This window comes from Lissotriton vulgaris, chromosome 5 (genome assembly GCF_964263255.1).
Source record: "Lissotriton vulgaris chromosome 5, aLisVul1.2, whole genome shotgun sequence".
Classification (NCBI taxonomy): domain Eukaryota; kingdom Metazoa; phylum Chordata; class Amphibia; order Caudata; family Salamandridae; genus Lissotriton; species Lissotriton vulgaris.
This window is the reverse complement of record NC_141693.1, coordinates 888774319-888794048: the sequence shown is the minus strand read 5'-3', so window position 1 is coordinate 888794048 and position 19730 is coordinate 888774319. Positions and strand designations below refer to the sequence as shown.

General features: G+C 43.2%; 1 protein-coding gene across 7 annotated transcripts in view; it reads left to right on the top strand.

Moving 5' to 3' along the window:
• The window catches only part of PLCE1 (phospholipase C epsilon 1), a 1649974-nt gene that overhangs the window by 636091 nt on the left and 994153 nt on the right, over positions 1-19730 (top strand). For all 7 annotated transcript variants that reach the window (XM_086922473.1, XM_086922472.1, XM_086922474.1 and 4 more), the window contains exon 3: positions 15357-15645. In XM_086922473.1, the coding sequence (XP_086778599.1) occupies positions 15357-15645 (289 nt within the window). The remainder of the gene's footprint in view (positions 1-15356; positions 15646-19730) is intronic.

The window sequence follows — 19730 nt, the reverse complement described above, 5'->3', positions numbered from 1 at the left end:
TTTTCAAGACGACTACCTTTATTGACAATTCTCTGAAAATGCATTCTGTGAAATGAGTGAGATCATGAAATATATTTATTTCCATCTTCAGAAATGGGCTCCTGGCTGACTGTTGGCCAATGGTACCTTTTCACTCTTCTTATCAGGATGTTGCAACATCTGCTCGTTTGAGGCTGCTACCGTGTACAGGTCTCAGAAAATTGAGCTGAATGTGTTAACATCTGATTTTGTGATGTGTGACTGACAAGTAACAGTTTTGATTCTTAATGCAACTTGCATTCTTCCTGTAACTGAATAAATGAGTACCAATCAGTTAGTAATATTACTGCCTGTTAATTACAGTGCCAGAAATCTGAAGTATTCTAAATCAACATAAAATTGTTGTTCTTAGCACCCCACAATGAGCAGTTACCATATGAGATGGATGAGCTACCACCATGGAGGAAGCAACCAAGCCTGAAGAACTGGCACAAGACGTAGTTGTCCGTGACATCTCCACTTTGCCCACATAATTTTTCATCCATTTTAGTTATTTTCGCGGAATAACATTCGGAAAGTCTGTTTTCAACTTCCATTGAAATGTACGTCACGTGACCGGTAGTACCGTTGAGTAGAAACTCCCCATCCCCGCGAACCCTCGGCAACTTTCAACGCAGCGGAGATTACCGTTACGCAGATATTCAGTAAGTTTTCCCTCCTTCCCCATTGGTTCCCTTCCAGTAAAAACCTATGCTTGACTGAATGCCCACAGCCCTGCTTTGTAGCGTGAGAGTCTGTGCGTTGACGCATGGCAGCATATAGCGCACTAGCGCAGAGAGAGATGCTAACATTATGGTGTCTATTATTATAGCGGGCGGATCGCCAAAAGTCACCGCCCACCTACCTTTCCCACCCGCCACATTACGAAGGCTGGGGGACGCCGGCGGATGGGAAGACCGTCTGCCGGTTTACCTCCAGTAGGCAATCCGCCCAATTGCCTACCGTGGGGAAAAGCCCAGCAATATGGTGGAGGTGCCTTGCAGGCACCGCCATCCATATCAGATTGTTGGGGGGAGGGGGGTTTCTTTCCATGGAGGAGATTCCGCCATGGAAAGGCAGGCGTTTTTACATTGGGGGCCTGTTGCGGGCCCCCAGGGTGTTGGGGGAGGGGAGGGTGCACTCTGGGAGTACCTATGGTGCCCCCCTACATTTGAATGTACAAGGTGGCAGGCAACGCGCAGGGCCTGTCAGGTTTTGCATTCAAATGCACAACATGCATTTGTAGCACTGCGGCGGGTGCTGCTTGCAGCACCACCCGCCACAATGTGACAAATGCGAGATGTGCCCGACAGTGTGGCAGGTGCATCTTAATGCCACTGGCTGGACCGCCGCAACAATGGTGGGCGGTCCCGTTTCCCGGTACGGTGGCGGGCGGACTTTTGTAATAGGCCCCTATGTCTTAGTAGGTATGTTGCTGTTTTGCCCTCTCCTGAAACGCTGCATCTTTAGTTGTTGCGCTACATGAAAAGTTGGTTAAACCACCTCATATATTTGTAGCACACTTGTTTTATGCTCAACACCATCCTTGTACATTTTATGAGAGTCTATCTTTTACTGTGTGCAATAACACTTTACAATTATGATTTGTATAGCGATACAGGTCACTAGTGCACAAACCAGGATTCAGTTGTTTTTTTGTCTGGTTACAGACCGAGCGCCCTGCACTGATCTCATAAGCCAACTGAAATTTCATTATTAAAAATAATTAGTTTTCCACTGATTACAGATAGGTCCCATATTTAATATGCACTTCAACATGACATGCTTTGTATAAGGCTGTCATTGAGGCCCCATCTCCAGCCAGTCCAGCACATATAAGCTGAAGAACTGTGTGAGTCTTGGAAGCTGCAGCAGCCTGGGACACACGGAACAGGTGGGAATAAAGTACTTTTAGCCCATTGGGAGTTGTGTACCTGACTACAATAATCTATTCCCTCTCCTCTAACCCTGTAGTTCTTGAAGACAATCTTCTTGACCAAAGCAACGCCCTCTTGTCCTAGTGAAGCAAGGTGGCTAGTAAAGAAAGATTCCATTGCATTTGTGATCAAAGAATCAGCAGGATTAGCTGGATATCCCAACACCCGGATTTGGGCTATGCGCCTCAGTTTCTTAAAGATTCAGTCCTGCTCTCAATTATCAGTGCACTAGAGACATTCCATCTAAAATCTGACTGGGTGTATAGTTCAGCTTTCAACTGTCCTACCTGGTTCTCCATCTGGTGTAACCTGGAAATTGACTCCTTCATTTAGCACTCCTGCAGCTTTACATTCAATTGTCTCCAAGTGAGACTCAAGTGCCAGGCTGTCCCCTTTACACTATATCCAATTTCTTAAGGATCTTATCTAGAGCATACATCACTGCAACTCTGACTTTCCAATTTACTTCTTGGCATTGCCATAAAATCTCCCACCTCGGTGCTTTAAATGAAATAGCCCCTCCTATCATACTGTGCACTCCGTAGTGCTATCTCATCGACTCTCTATAACATTCATTGCTGTCAGGCTATGACATGGCCAGCCCTGCCTGCACCGTTGCACCTTTCTGTCAGTGGTTCCTCACAACCTTCTCGCGTGGCGCCGCAGGAGGCAAGGCCCTTTAATTCCCACCAGTAATGTTTAAACCAGCACTTCTCAAAGAAATCTAAATAAGGTGACTCAATCGTCTAAATATGGATCAACAAAAGAGTGACTATAAAAGCAAAAAGGATAGTCAGTTATTACCACCAAAGAGAGAATGTATTCAAACAATGAACAATCATACAGTTAGCGTTGCATGCACAGTGCGAAAAGAAGAACCCTCAGGCACCAACAAGACTGAGTCGGTTGCCATTTGTCTTCATTGGGTTCTTTTTAGAAAATGGTGATTGTGAGTTAAAAGAAGTGTGGACTACTCCCCAGATTTAGGAAAAATTATTTTATTGAGGGGGTAGCTCTAACTTCATTAAAATCTTAGTGGAAAGTCGGACAGAATGGTGATTGTGTTAATTTGAACCACCCAGTCCTAAACATAAAACGATATAGGTCGACATGTTTCTGCTACTAAGAGCCAAAAATCAGCTCAGCGTTCATCAGGACCATACACAACTACGTCACGTGGGTGAAGCACTCTAAGGCACCACTACCACCTGAGGTAGGAAAAAGTAAAAGGATTACGCCCTTCTGTGTAACCGGAGCACAGGAACTTCCTAGTGCTTCTCCTCCTGTGTGTGAGGGATTTATGTCTGTAATAAATCAATAAACAGAACAAAACAAAAAACAGGAAATATAAAAGCACTCTTTTTCCAAGTTTTACACTTTTTACACAATTTGGAAAACATTACTTCTATGGTGCAAGCAACCTCCCCCACTGTGTGAACGTTGAGTTGGTAAACAGACATAATATCGATTCCAAAATATCGATTGGACAAAATATAGACTAGATAAAATAACAAAAATATTGAGTAATACCGACTAGAATAGCCAAAATATCAAATCAAAAATATAGACTAGACATAATATAGACTAGATAAAATATAGAAAACAAAAATATCGAAAATAAGGTAAGTTATTAATATTTAATAATATTAGTGTAATATAAATCTGTAGCGGGTTGTGGGTTTATAGGGGAATAGGGTGGGAAGTAATTTAATGTAAATAATTAATTATGTAAATTTAATCTAATTGTTAATTAAATAATAATTGGTAATTAATAAAAATATAATTGTTAATTAATTAAAAATGAATAATTGATAAATAATTAATTTTTAGTAATTTATTTTCTGTAGCGGGTTGTGTGTTTACAGGGGAATAGGGTGGGAAGTAATTTAATTATAAATAATTAATTATGTAAATGTAATCTAATTGTTAATTAAATAATAATTGGTAATTAATTAAAATATAATTGGTAATTAAATAAAAATAAATAATTGATAAATAATTAAATTTTAGTAATTTATTTTCTGTAGCGGGTTGTGTGTTTATAGGGGAATAGGGTGGGAAGTAATTTAATTGTAATTAAATAATTATGTAAATTAATTATATTTTTATATTAATTATTAATTGGTAAATAATTAAAATATAATTGGTAATTAATTTAAAATAATTAATTGGGAATAGTAATTTTCACCCCTACGCTATCCAATGCTTTCCCTACTGTTGCACCCACTGGAGTTGGAATAGTAATTTTTACCCCTACGCTAGCCAACGCTTTCCCTACTGTTGCACCCACTAGAGTGGGATTAGTAATTTTTACCCCTACGCTATCCAACGCTTTCCCTACTGTAGCACCCACTGGAGTGGGAATAGTAATTTTTACCCCTACGCTATCCACCGCTTTCCCTACTGTTGCACCCACTGGAGTGGGAATAGTAATTTTTACCTCTACGCTATCCAACGCTTTCCCTACTGTAGCACCCACTGGAGTGGGAATAGTCATTTTTACCCCTACGCTATCCAACGCTTTCCCTACTGTTGCACCCACTGGAGTGGGAATAGTAATTTTTACCCATACGCTATCCAACGCTTTCCATACTGTAGCACCCACTGGAGTGGAAATAGTAATTTTTACCCCTACGCTAGCCAACGCTTTCCCTACTGTTGCACCCACTAGAGTGGGATTAGTAATTTTTACCCCTACGCTATCCAACGCTTTCCCTACTGTAGCACCCACTGGAGTGGGAATAGTAATTTTTACCCCTACGCTATCCAACGCTTTCCCTACTGTTGCACCCACTGGAGTGGGAATAGTAAGTTTTACCTCTACGCTATCCAACGCTTTCCCTACTGTAGCACCCACTGGAGTGGGAATAGTCATTTTTACCCCTACGCTATCCAACGCTTTCCCTACTGTTGCACCCACTGGAGTGGGAATAGTAATTTTTACCCCTACGCTATCCAACGCTTTCCATACTGTAGCACCCACTGGAGTGGAAATAGTAATTTTTACCCCTACGCTATCCAACGCTTTCCCTACTGTTGCACCCCCTGAAGTGGGAATAGTAATTTTTACCCCTACGCTATCCAACGCTTTCCCTACTGTTGCCCCCACTGGAGTGGGAATAGTAATTTTTACCCCTACGCTATCCAACGCTTTCCCTACTGTTGCACCCACTGGAGTGGGAATAGTAAATTTTACCCCTACGCTATCCAACGCTTTCCCTACTCTTGTACCCACTGAAGTGGGAATAGTAATTTTTACCCCTACGCTATCCAACGATCTCTTTAATGTAGCACCCACTGGAGTGGTTACATTAAATTTAAACCTTTTGCTATGCTACGGTAAATATATTCTATATGTTTTATTAATAACATGTATTTAAATATATATATGTATTATTATTATTAATTTTTAAAGTTACATTAATTATGTAATAATGTTACATTTATTTAATAATTTTAACAATGTTTATATTAAATATATTTAATATTATAATAGTTTTAAATTATTTTAAAGACATAAAAAAATCGATATTTTGACAGTCTATATTTTTAACACTCGATATTTTAAACTCGATATTTGTGTACTTACCTTAGTGAAGATAGAAAGTCGATATTATGTCCCTCGATATTTTTTCATCGATATTATGGGAACTCGATATTTTGGTAGTAGATAATATTTCAGTGATCCCGTTGAGTTATAGTTACATCATTGTATTCGATATCTCCCACTATATAGCATACATGATAATCACGGACTTGTGTTTATATATACTACTTAAGTCCCCTCAAGGGCTCCATGATTAATTTCGCAAGCATTTTAAGTGAGATCAATCGGATTTTTTTAAAACCTCACTATGAGCGCAATCAACTCTCAAGTGAAAGAAGCGCAATAGAGAAATTATTGAAATCCATATAGTTGTTCAAGTGTCCGTTTGTTGAAAACAATTCAACAGCCAATGGCAATTGACATAATATAAAAAATACTAAAAATACACCTTCACCAAAATGGGAGAGACAAGGAGTAAGCAGCCTCACGGTGGTCATACTCACACGTGCGTCTATTGAACAGCACACCATGGGCTCGCGGCAGGGGGAAATTTTTCACGCCCCGAAATCTAAAAATGCATAGAAGCCAGTGTCTTACAGCGCTGAAGGGACGTGGAGTTTTGGAAACAAATAATGCGGCATGGTATTGCACGGATAGTCTTTGTATCACAAGACGCCAAAGCCCGGAGGGGGCTACCGGCGATGACTACGTGCACACGAGCAAATCACACCCGCTTCCCGCTTACCAGACTCCCGACGACTCCCCGCGTAAAAACCTGCTTTTTGCCACATCCGCGGCCCGGAGATACGGAGACTGCAACGGATGCTGGATTTTAAACTCATTGGTTAAAGCGAGTGCCGGTCACGTGGCGATCTTGACAATCATGTGGAGCGGACTCTCATTGTTTTTCTTAAAGGGGCCTCACATCTGAATTAGTGCATTATGGCTCTGAGATTTAGATCTTATTGTTAAAGTTATCAAACTTTATTACTTCTGCCTTTGTCAAACAAACAGCCACATGGCTATATGAAGGGGGTCAGAAAAAGCTTTGCCCACATTTGGATTAAACATTGCACATGGTGCTCCTATTCACAATAGCACTTTGCTCCTGCAGTTATATCTAATGTCGACATGGATTGTTTTATTTTAATTTTAAAACGCCCAATACGCTAGAATGTCAATCGGCATAAGTGTAATAATAGCAGGGCTAAAACACGTTGCATCTTGTGTTTATGTAGTGTTTATACAGATCTCTCTGGCTCCCTAAACACTAAGACAGGCTCTGACCTTGGTTTGTACTACTCCAGTATAGAGTTTCAGACATCTAGGATGCTGCCAGTGAACCGTCAATTGTCTGATCCTAACAGTCATTCAATGGCGTATGAGGACAATCATCCCATGAATATTGTGACAAATGCCCCATACGCCGAACTAATTGAAAATTAGTGGCCAGTATATCTTCTTAGTAGTGGTACTAGCCCATATCAGATTGCAAAGTAGATGGAATAGAACACCCATTCTCTCGAGGGTTATAGAAAAAGATGAACAGTTACTCAGGATATATAAAAAAGGGGAGTTACCGTCTCATCACTGAACCCCAAGGTATAGCATTGTTCAGTCCTGTTAGGTGCGTAGAAAGACGGTAGATCCATCTTTGCTCTTTCTCAATGATGCTGTTCTCATTGGCTAGATTGAGCTGTTCTATAACTGTCCATCTAAGATCATTTGGTCAGTGGCCACGTTCTAGGAAGTGGGCAGTTAGCTTTGTTGTGCTCTTGCGGCACCTCACATTGCTGCGGTGTTCGCAGATGCGCAGTTTTATTTTTCTTGTGGTCATCCCCACATACCGGAGACCGCAGTGACATGTCACGAGATAAATGACATTGCACGAATTGCAATTAGTGTGTCCTCTAAGATGCCAAAGTTTGCCAGCCTCAAGATTGAGTGTTTTTGTTGCTGTGGTAAGGTGACACACGCTGCATCCTCCACATGGGTAATGCCCAGTGACCGGGGACAGACCTCACGTAGTGAGTACATTGTTGTCCCGAGTGGTATCTTTGGATGGGTGTGAACAAGTGCGTCTTGCAGACTTCTCTCACGTTTATAGGAGAACAGAGGTTTCTTCCATTTTTGGCCGTTACTCGTCAGGATTCAACAATGTTTTCCTACGCACCGGCTCACTGCGTTCGAGATGTTGCTGTAGGTTGTCACACATGCTAAGGGTGTCTCAGCTTCTCTGTCTTTATTGTAGTCCTCCAAAAGGGCTTCACGGTTTTGGCTCTTAGCCCTCTTACGGCTTTTTTTCAAAATTCCTTTGGGGTAACCTCTTGTTAGTAACTTGTTCGTTAGATCTTCTGCCTGCGTATTGAAATCATCAAGGTTACTACAATTCCTACGGATGCGTAGGTATTGTCCAAATGGTAAATTCTCAAGCAATGGGCGTGGATGAAAGCTCGTAAAATGGAGTAAGTTGTTTTTACTTGTGGGCTTACAGTAGGTTTTTGTGGTTAGGCGGTCCCCTTCCCTAGTTATTGTTACGTCTAAGAAGACAATGGAGCTAGGATGGTACTGGTGGGTGAATTTCAAGTGGGGATCACAAGTATTGACCCAATCAAATAATGCCACGAGACTCTCCTCGGAACCCTGCCAGATTAAAAGCACATCATCAATGTACCTCTGCCACAGGATAACATTGAGAGTGTAAGGGTTGGTGGTAGCCAAGATGTGTGTCTGTTCAAAATTATGAACATACAATCCCGCAATGCTTGGGGCAAAAGTGCTGCCCATCGACGTGCCCGTCTTTTGTAGGTAGGTGGTATCTTCATATTGGAAAAAATTGCGCTTAAGGGCTAGGGTGGCACACTCGATAACAAAAGTACGGGAGGTGGTATATTCCCATGTGGTGTTTTCTAGGACATCCGCCAAGACTTTTAAAGTTGCATCCTGCGGGATGCAGGTATACAAACTTTCTATGTCTAAAGAGACAAGAAAGCATGGCTCGTCGGGCATTTGGACATTGAGGAGTAAGGACAGCAGACTTTTAGTGTCCTTGACATACGTACTGGTCGACTGAACCAGTGGCTTGAAGAAAAAGTCACAGTACTTAGAAAGTGGCTCCAATAATGAGCCAATTCCCGAAACTATCAGTCTTCCGGGGGGGGGGGGGGGGCAGCCGGTTTTTGTGGGTTTTCGGTAAAGTGTAAAAGTACGGGATTTTACCTTCTGACTTTGTGAGAAAATCTGCTTCATGTTTATTTATGTAACCATCCCGTTCAGCTGTCATAACCAGCTCCATTATTTCATCTTTCAGGAAGGGCGAAGGGTCTTGTTGGAGAACCGCATAATTTCTTGTGTCTCCCAAGAGGCGTCTGCATTCTTGGTCATAGGCGGTGGCATCTTGGATGACGATGCCGCCCCCCTTATCCGCACTTTTGATGACTATTTCTCTATTTTTCTGAAGTGCATTCATGGCTTGGTATTCACCGGCCGTCCAGTTCTTAAATGGTGAACATTCTACCATTGATTCCACTTCCTGGAACACTGCCTGCTCAAAAGCAATATTATCAGCAGGCACAAGATGTGACGGGGGAGTGAAAGTTGACTTGATCCTAAACTCTGTATCACTTGGTGCAGTCTGACTTTCAATTGGATCTTGGCGCTCAAAGAAGGTTTTCAACCGAAGTTTTCTTAAGAATTCGCTAAGTTTGCATTGTAATTTAAAGCGATCAAGGCGTGGCGTGGGTATAAAGCCAAGCCCCTTCTCTAGAACTGAGGTTTCATCTGAACTCAAAGGAAATTTAGATAGATTGGTTATCAGGGTTTTGCACTGCTTGGGCCCGCCCTCTGTTCTTGGGTTTTGCTCCGCGTGTTCTTCCCTACGGAGTCTTTCGGTCCCCAATGCACTTTGTTCACTCCTCTCGTTCTGCCCCTGCCCCTGCGGTCAAACTCTAAAAAAGGCTGAGGGTACATATTCTGTTGGAAATGTTGAGGAGGTGGAGCCAAATGTGGATTCCAGGCCATATTCGGTGGGTTGGGTGGATGATTATATGGACTCATATGAAAGCACCCAGATCCCTGTTGTTGATACGGGAACCATTGTGGAGTATTGTTAGTACCTCTCCTACCTCGCCCCCTACCACGTTTTCTATTCCCTCTGCTGCCTGTGCTAGATCCACTTGAGTTTGAGTCATCAGACCTATCAGAGTTGTAATTGGTCTGATCAGGTGGAGTATATTCTGCACTGGCATATGGGTAAGTTTTATCGTATGACCACTTTTTGAGGTCCTTCTGGAGTTTGACAACTTTTGATTGAGCAAGTTTGTCTTTATATTCATTTAGCTCCTTGTTGAACTCTTCTAGTTTCTTTTTGAAACCGGTTATGGTGGTCTTTATATGGGTTTCCGTTGCCTGTATTTCCACTAGAAGGGCTTCTGACAGACGCATTGCTGTTTTTATAATCAGAATAGCCCAATCATGTGTGCAATGCCAGGCAATCTGGGCCCATTCCTTCCTGAACACACTGTCTTCCAAAAATATTCTCATGCATGTGTTCTGGGTCATCTTCACCTATTTACTTCATGCATAACACTGCTTTCACTCGCAGGGTCAGCAACACACACCTAACCCTGAGTGGGTGCTATTTTGAAGAGCCACAATACTTAGTGAGACCCCTCATTCTCGTGTGCCTTACTTCCACATGCTCAAAACCTTTTTGATTGCTTAGGCTGGCCTCTGCTATGACTAGACTCCTTAGTCTCCAAGCTTGCGGCTCAAAAATCTCTGACCCTTCTCTAGACACGAATCCCGGGGAACCTGTGTACAGAACACAGAAGAAAAGCTGCCATGCTGGTTGCCTGTGCAGCTCCGCCCCCTCACAACAACTGTTTAAGAGCTCATAGTATTTTGTTTTACAAAGGCTCTGACCACAGATTGAAGCAAATCCTCTCCCTTTAGTGCTTTTTTTTTGGTGTGTATGAATGTGTGAACATTTGATTATATTTAATAAGCTCCTTTACAAAATCAGTTTTCTCTACCAAACAGCCTTTGATTGTAGAACTGGGAACTCCTTTAAGCTTATGCCTTAATAACCCAAAAGGAGGTTCATTTTGGGTTGAGTTTGCCATGTGCATTATCCATAGATGAACGAATGCAACCTTTGCTAGATTCAATTTCATTTAAAGGAAGGACTCTAACCAGCTGATGGAACCAGATCTTGTCATTGTATTAATTTGTAAGACTTGGATGGGGTATTACCAATAAGATCTTAGTATTTCAGTACGCTAGAACACTTTACTCACAGTTACAATCAAGGTACGTGGGTTAGACTAAATGACAGATCACTCAGTATTGGCTCCGACCATCATCAACTCAGGTTCTGATTTCTCCCTAATTTTAAGCTTGCTCATTCTGCTTTCAATTGACAAGTCTTGTGGGAATGTTTTTTTTTAAGTCGAGCCTGGGCAGTGCCTGGGCAGTGCATGCGCTGCTCTGTGAGGCATGCTGTATTTGAGTATGAACTTGAAGCTCTGCCCACTCTCCGCCCATATTTTCTATTGGCTTGTGTCATTGTACTTTGTAAAAGCTGGCTTCTGATACATTAATAGGCTTGTTAGTCCCACCTTGTCTTCATTTGTAACCTCCCATGAGGACTGGCCCTTTTACTTCTGCTGTTACACGGTATGTCTTATTTAGTCTGTAAGCACAATTTTCTTTAATGAGTTTCTCCTACTGCAGGCACGACATGCTTTCCTGCAACATTCAGCGCACAATGGGTGCTTTCACTTTCCAAGCAGCCCGGGACAATGGTGTCCGCTTCTTTGAAAGAAAATATGTCTCGCATTTACAAGAATTTGAGCTTTTGGCATTGTAAGTGACAATGCTTTTTATTTATGTGTTAATTATCAAAACAGATAAATAAAAGGCATTGTCATTTACAATGCCAATAGCTTCAACTCTCACAAATTCGAGACCTATTGCATTGCAAATACTTGTTCTGATTGTGGTTGTTCTAAATGTGATGCTAATTAAAATGTCCATTCATTTTTCTTTCCGGGATCATAGCTATTAACAGAAGGGAGTTTGCATGTCATTACTAGTAGAGCCCTATTTTGCTGTCACTTCAGGGTTGCATAGTTTAGGCAGTCAGAACAGCTAGTGATGGTTTTCAGATGTGTTGATGTTGAATCCTTAACACATTGATGATGTAAAGATGGAGGTGGACCTTCAGTTCTGAACCTGCTCAGAGGAGATGTTTGCCTTATTGACCTCTTTCCTCTCATGCCAGTTGCTCAGCTGCCTGTTCCTAGTACATAGCTACACAAACACTCCCATGTTGGAGCCAGGCATGTTTATCCATTGGTTGATATTAGCTGGTTTAAACATGATGCCGAGTGGCTTGTGAAGGTGCAGAAACTTAGTGAAACAAGCATTTGCAATGCAACAGGTCTCGCATTAGGAAAGTGTGAGCTATTGGTATTGTAAATGACACATTTTTTAAATATGTGTTGGCTTTGAAAATATATAAATTAATAGCATTGTTATTCACAAAGCCAATAGCTTACACTTTCCTAATGCGAGTCCTATTGGCTATGGCAATGCTTGTTGGTAGGAAGCAAGGACAGTGCTGTTGTGGTGCTGAGTGATGGTGTGGTTGTGCTAAGTGATGTGGTGGTGTCCCAGAGTGATGTGGTGGTGTATTAGAGTGATGTGGTGGTGTCCCAGAGTGATGTGGTGGTGTCCCAGAGTGATGTGGTGGTGTCCCAGAGTGATGTGGTGGTGTCCCAGAGTGATGTGGTGGTATCCCAGAGTGATGTGGTGGTGTCCCAGAGTGATGTGGTGGTGTCCCAGAGTGATGTGGTGGTGTCCCAGAGTGATGTGGGTGGGGGTGTCCCAGAGTGATGTAGGTGGTGGTGTCCCAGAGTGATGTGGGTGGGGGTGTCCCAGAGTGATGTGGTGGTGCCCCTGAGTGATGTGGTGGTGCCCCCGAGTGATGTGGTGGTGCCCCCGAGTGATGTGGTGGTGCCCCCAAGTGATGTGGTGGTGTCCCCGAGTGATGTGGTGGTGTCCCCGAGTGATGTGGTAAGAGAAAGTTAAGAATATTGCATGGGAGAAAGGAACACATACTGTATGGGAAATTGGGAGGTATAGTGTATGGGAGCTAGGGCAGCCTAAGAAATGAGGCATCAGGTATGAGGCAAATTCAGGGAGACTTTAAAAAACTGGAAGGCTGTGCATATAGGAGAAAGAAAGTCTGGTTGAATGGAAGAAGACTACAGACTGTATGGGAGTAAGGAAGGTAGGTTGTATGGGATAATGTATGATAGAGTTAATGTGTTAAAGGGGGATACGGTGTATGCAAAATAAAATATTTGTATGGAAGACAAATAGACTAATGGAGAAAGGATAGCAGATTCTGGGAGAAGTTACGACAGAAGACACGACCTAAAAACTGTTTCTGGGAGAACAGAATGCAGAGACTAAGAGGAAAGCTACACCCTACTGCATGGAAGAAAGGATGAGAGACCATGAAAGAAGCAACAGTAGACCTTAAGACAGAACAAAAGGCAGTGTGTATCGGGGAACAGGAAATAGAAAGGAGGGGTTATGGAAGAAAGGGAGGCAGCGAGCAAGGGTAAAAGTTAGACAGAGAGCATGAGAGAAAGAAAAGCCGACATGGGAAAAAGGAAAGGAGAGAGCAAGGAAGAAGGGAAGGCAGAGTTCATGGTAGAGAGTAAGGCAGACAGAATGGAAAAAAGATTCCTAAGGCACAAGATACAGTGACAGCCATGAGGAGCCGACTTCAGCATCTTAAATGATGCTGAATGCTTTTCCGTTGACGTCACAACAGTTCTACTGTGGCGTCTGTATCCCAAGGACTGATCGATGAACAATGCCATAGGTAATCTCAGGAAACAGAATGATACGTTCTCCGTATTTCAGGGGCGTCTCGAGTGCACGAGACGTGAATGTGTCTCCCAAGCACAAGTTAGGTATATGACAACGCGAGCAGCGATCTTCAAACACCACGGGCAATGCATATCACTCTCGAATTCGTCTTATAAAATAATGTAAAAGGATACCTTAAATGTCTTCATCAACCCTTCTGCACAACTTATCTAAGTACCACAAGTTATATTAGCTATGGTAAACAAACAACAAAACCTAAACCTTCTCAAAAGTACACGTACCTGTACAGCTAACTTTCTTAGACAGTTCAAAAAAATCACACAATACACCACGCACTGCATTTTATATACAGCATCAGACAATGTCTTAAGGGGGGTAAATATTGCAATTGAATGCACCAGAAAGTTCGCTGAGAGCACAAACTTGATTCCACAACACAGTAAAATAGCAATTTTCAATGTCAGAGGAGAGAACAGAAGTTGCTCGCGCCTCCACAGAAATAAAGAGAGGGTTGCTTACGGATGTGGAGCCGGATGAGGAGGCAATGTAAACTTGGGCCCACCCACTAGTCCCGCCCTTGGGCCCACCCATCCAGTCTCTGAGGTCACATCAGAGCTGCCTGCAGGTGCGAGGGCTGCAAAACACGGAGCAGGCTGTCTGTATCCGTATCCACAGACCACCAGATTTGAGCGCTGCAAGAGCCTCTTTCCTCTATGTTGTGCACTGAAAATAACTGTACACGATAATCTCAGGAGAAACAGAACGCCGTTTCATACAACAATGGTTAATGTAAATACATCTTTACTGAGTGCCAGGCCAGAAGGGGATATAATCCATGCCTGGATTTATTGTTGTGCGGCCACGTTACAGCTCTTTCGCTGCGACTGTGAGTGAAACAAGAAATGGGAAATGAAAGGCAAGAAAGGGTGGGAGGGCGGGAAATGAACGGCAAGCAAGGGTGGGAGGGCGGGAAATTAAACAAGTTAAAAAAAATAAAAGTACACTGGGAGGGGAGAGGAGAAACGCGAGAGACGGCGTGGCGGCAGTCAAAGTGAAAGTACGCCGGCCGGCCGTGGGCAGTGAATAAATTAGGGGAGGAGAAATGCCTGAGGCAGAGCGCACGCTGGGGGATGCCTGTGGGAAGGAGGCTGGTGGCTTTGATGTGCATGCGCTTTTTAGGTCAATGCGCTTGCGCATTGAGCTTGTTTTCACGGGCACATCATCAAATCGCCCTATGGTTAAGCTCTGGTTAAGCCCAAATATCTCTCGCAAGCTCAATGCGCAAACGCATTGACAGGCTAGACCTAAAAAGCTCTATACTGCGATTATGGTAAAAAAGTACGTTACTCTGACGAAATTGCTTTTGATGGGTTGCAATTTCTTTTTCGATTCCCTTATTTTCGTGTTCAGTTTATTTGAAATTACTATTTTGGATGCGACTGGTCACTGGTCCTATTACCTACTAACTTTCTCGGGCAAGTTCGGTGATCAAATGCTGTTATAAATGGGACAATATTGCAAATATGTGATGAGATATTTTTCAACATGACTCTTTACCTGGTATAGTCACATAACTTGCTTTACACGTTCTACAGCTCCGTCAAAGTTCTTTTTAATATTTGTTTTGTTTTAAATGAAAGGACTATAGTTTAGTCAGGCAGTACTTTGCAGGGTGGTGTTCTTATAGGTGGCACCTGTTGACGTAATCTTCTTGTTTTTTACGGTCATCGCTTTGGCACATTGCAAACAAGTGTACTCTGGTAAGGCCGGCACTGCAGGTAGCAGGAATTTTAATCTGCAACCATAAAACTGCACGAAAAAGGTGTGGAGGAAGAATGTGAAAATGCATCTATTTAGAAATTAAAAATTAACCTGTACTCAAGACACAAAGAGCGCTGCAGCCTCCGTCAGAAGGGATACCAACTGTGCATTTTTTTCATTGTTTACAGATTTACAGTCAAGTGAGGGATGGTGAAGTGGCGGCAGAACCTGCTCTCCATTCATTCAGCCCTGCAACAATAATCCCAGGAACAGCTTCCGTGTGCAAACGCAGCAGTGGTTTATCCTTTAAATTAGGATGTGCGCGAGGCGCGTGGGCCGAGTACCGCGCCACCTCACACAGGACCACCGTGTCTGACTGCGTCACCGGGGCTCTGCTGGAGGCCACCACGTCCCTGGGCGCCAGGAGCGTCTTTCTGAATATCTTCGGAGCTTCGACTGGGAGAAGCATGCTGAAAGGTAACTGGATTTTGTTAATTCTTTTATAGGCTTATCAGTCTTACTTGTTAATCACATTCCAGCAGTTATGTCTAGATTATGAATTTTAAGTTATTTTGTTTTATAAAAGCTCTCATTCTGGAACGCATTGATCGCACGTAATACTTTATTGTCAGTGTAAGGGAATCACATTACTGCTTGCATGTTTATAATGTTTAGTGGGCAATCTAGAGCACACAGTTGTAATGTAATGGATATTGTCTTGGCGGTAAGTCAGTGTATACGAGGTAGTGGCTCAATTCACAGCTCGGTAGAGGTGCAGACTCTCTAAAGGCTAGTAGTTCTCATAAAAGGTCTTGAGGCGCTACCGATTCCCCTCAAAGATAGCAGCGAAGCGTAGATACTGTTCAAACTTGCAGGAGACGAGTGTGGTTGGAAGGATGCAAGTCAGCCTCACAACTGTGGAGTAGGACGTTAAATACTCAAGACTACAAAAGCTGTCACTGTACCGAAAGGCGTCAAAGGGAGAATAGTCACTAATGAATGTTTAGTTGTGTTTGCTTTTCAGTGGGGCTTCTTACCGCTCTATAAAGTGTTGAGGTTCTTTGGTGGGTGGGTAGCGCACTACTCCATCGGTTGCTCAAAGTTGTGGGTTTGCTATGTGGCCTCACTGGGAAGTGTTACCTGTCGTGTCAGGTTACCTTACTTGTGCTCCCGTGCTGCCGTATAACTGTGCCAGGACGTGCAGTAGAGCGAACAGTAGCAGAAGGCAGGATAGTTACTCGTGTTCAGCATCGTTGAGTCTTGTTGGAAGGCTCTGGGATTGCAGCGTGGCCTGTGATTGAAGTGTCTTTGTATCAGACCTTCCTTTGGATTGCTCTATACTGTTGCTGCTTTTCTGCATCTAGTGGTGGAGCGAAAGAGGGTTCAGAGGGAGGAGGACGCTCAGTATGACAAACACTTCTACAAACCTTGATGCAGATGTTATCCTGGCGCCTGGCATTCATCGTACATATTCGCAATTCGTTTTGAAATATTCAGACTAGAACTCGAGCATCTCCACATCTAAGCTCAGTAAGTAAGAGTCTGGATGTGGGACTTGGCCTCAATTTATGGTCAAGAGATTTGGATGGAAACTTCGAAAGTGGTCTGACCGGGTCATCAATTGTGAGCCTCTGTGCTAGTTGATAGCTGCAGTTGCGTTTTAATGAAGGACATAGAAAACACTACAAGGTCATATATGCTAATGTTTGTATTTTGATGATGGCATTACAAACCCCGAGCCTTTGTTTCAGAGGGCGATGAGGGAATCGTTACTGCTACGTGGTGCAAGGACCGTGGTTATTGAGATGTGCTGTATTTATTGTGAGGAAAGACCTAGTACTTTATTTTTTTAATCCTTTAATTCAGTTTTATTGTTATAAGCATGCCACTAAGGGCCACATTGTAACAATAAATAGGAAGGTACAGGCTCAGTAATCGATCAGTGAGATAATTCGTCTAATAAACACAGACATTTAAAAGCTCCATTGAAATCAGTCGTAGATAGTGTACTGAAGTCTCGATTGGCTCAAAAGCCCTGCTTATAGAAGAGAAGCTTCTGTCGTCAGAGCCCGGTCACTAGATAAAAATCCATTTAAAGGGGTTGGTTTTCAATTTCTAAATGACTCCAAGGTGTGCAGTAAACTAAGCCGAGGGTTCAGAAAGTTCCCAAGGTCAGATCTCTGGACTCTTAACATATTTATTTTGAGCGTGTGGAAGGGCTGACAGAACTTTGATCCTATTCTTAAATCAGTCTGCTGAGTGTCGCACAACACGGGATTTAAATACACAAGCGAGAGCAGCCAATCCAGAGATGCGACACGGAGCTCTATAGGGGACTCCATCCTTTTACGGCAGCAGCAGAACTCGTGAATGGAACCAGTATGACATCACAGGCCCTGCATGGGCTGTCACCAGGCCGAAGTTTCCGTCAGCCTGAAAAGGGGCGTTCCGCCACAACATGAGAGAGAATAGAGACCGCGATTGAGGTAGCATGCCAGGGACCACATAACCCACTTCAGGTACACGGCTGGATACGTTTTCATTACTTAATAAGGGACCTCATCAAGACATTGGCATTTTGGTCATGCCTTGATCTGTTCCCTCTCTAGTTCGGAAACACATGGTATCACCCACCAAATGGTGATGTAATAATGACGCGAAGGAGTCTCCATTGTGACATGGCCTGTGTGTAAAAGGCTGGTAACCAGGGAGCCGCAGCACTGGACAGTAGGACCCTAGTTGGGAGGACCACGGCCTGTAGGCGGAGCTGGGAATAGAGAGGCCAGAAGTCACTTTGGCTCAACAGTCAGACCCCGCAGAAGAGGGGATGGGGCAACGGGACAAAGGTGAGTGATTGAACAAAATGAAATAAACGTGATATGAAAACCCAACTGACAACTAACTTGGAAAATCCAGGCGGGCAGGTGTGTGAGGGGTGCTTGCAAATATACTGTACAAATGTAAGGGTGGGAAAAGAACGACCCCAGTAACTACCGAATGTTAGCACTTTTAGACGTTGAGTCTAAATACTACTCCACCATTCTGTTGGACGAGCTATTGTCCTGGACCAAGGAAACGAAGCGCCTCCCCTTCAATCAGACTGGGTTTGTGGTCAATTCTGGTACAACAACTAACCTACTAACCCTATCCGTTTTGATAGAGAAAGCGTCAGTCCAACAAATCCAACTGCACTGCTGCTTTGTAGATTTTAAAGAGGCCTTCGACCGAGTGCCCCGGGACCTACTGTGGCAAAAATTAAAGTCTTGGGGGGCACCCCGGTCTCTGCTACTTGCGATAGCTCAACTCCATTCTGAAACATGGATTAAAATCAAGCTGGGTGAAGGCTCTCATGTCTCTAGGAAGATTGAGATGAGAAGCGGGGTAAAACAAGGCTCCGTGTTGGCACCACTCCTTTTTAACCTGTTTATATTGGATCTCACACAAATTCTTGACACCGTTAACAGCCACCCGCCCCAACTAGATGGAGTACGTATTACTAACCCTTTATACACCAATGATTTGGTGCTGCTTAGCCACACAAAAGTGGGTCTACAGAGGCTACTTGATGAACTACTCCCCTACACTAAAAGCAACTTCCTAGAGTTGAATCTGTCAAAAACAAAAACAATCTCCTTTGGGAAGCAAAAGAAAATGTGTGTTGGGTGGTATTTCAACAAGGTAAAAATTGACTCAACAACTCACTATAAATATCTGGGAATATTTCTTGACTCCAGAAGTTCTCTTGTCAAACAGAAAGAAGCACTGAGGACCAAAGCTTTGGCTTTAGAGGTCGTCGCCACGAAACTCTCCAAAAAGCTACTTGGCTCCAGCTTAATCCCACTGTTGAAGGTGATGAATGCCAAGATAACTAATTGATTAACGTATGGCCATGAGATCATGATGGACAACACAAATACCCTCTTAAATAAATTATTAACAAACATTTTTAAACGTGCATTTCATCTGCCAAAGTCGGCATCGCCTGCACAAGTTCTCCTTGAACTAGGTCTACTTGACCATCACAGCATAGAGGCTGGTGCACTTATAAAGTTTTGTAATTGACTGCGTCATGCCTGGGAGGGTTCTTTGGAGGCCAGACTCTGGCAAGAAATACAGAAAAGTCATGCCAGTAATAAATATCGGCTCCACCTGAACTATAGTTTACAACAACTCAGTGTTTAGGAATTCTGGGGAACAAATTCCCCCCAGTCGGCATTAAAAGCAGTCATTAAGCAGAGCATCAGGCTGTGGTCCTTTCATTCGGACAAGGCAATACTGTCAAAAAGGAAACACGCCTGGGCAGTGATCTCAAATTTTAAACCCGGGGTTGTACCCCCCCCTATTTATCAAGTACATTTGCACTCTTTTTTAAAAGAAAGTTTTTGGCTCTAAGGATGGGTGAATGGCCTTTTTTAATTAATTTGCCAGAAAGGCGCCGACCAGATAATCACACTCATTGTAGGCTGTGCGGCTACCATACCAAAGGATTGGAACACATATTTTGCCTATGTCCTGCAATGCTCACCGTCAGACGTTTTTTACTGCGTGAAGAATGGAATAGA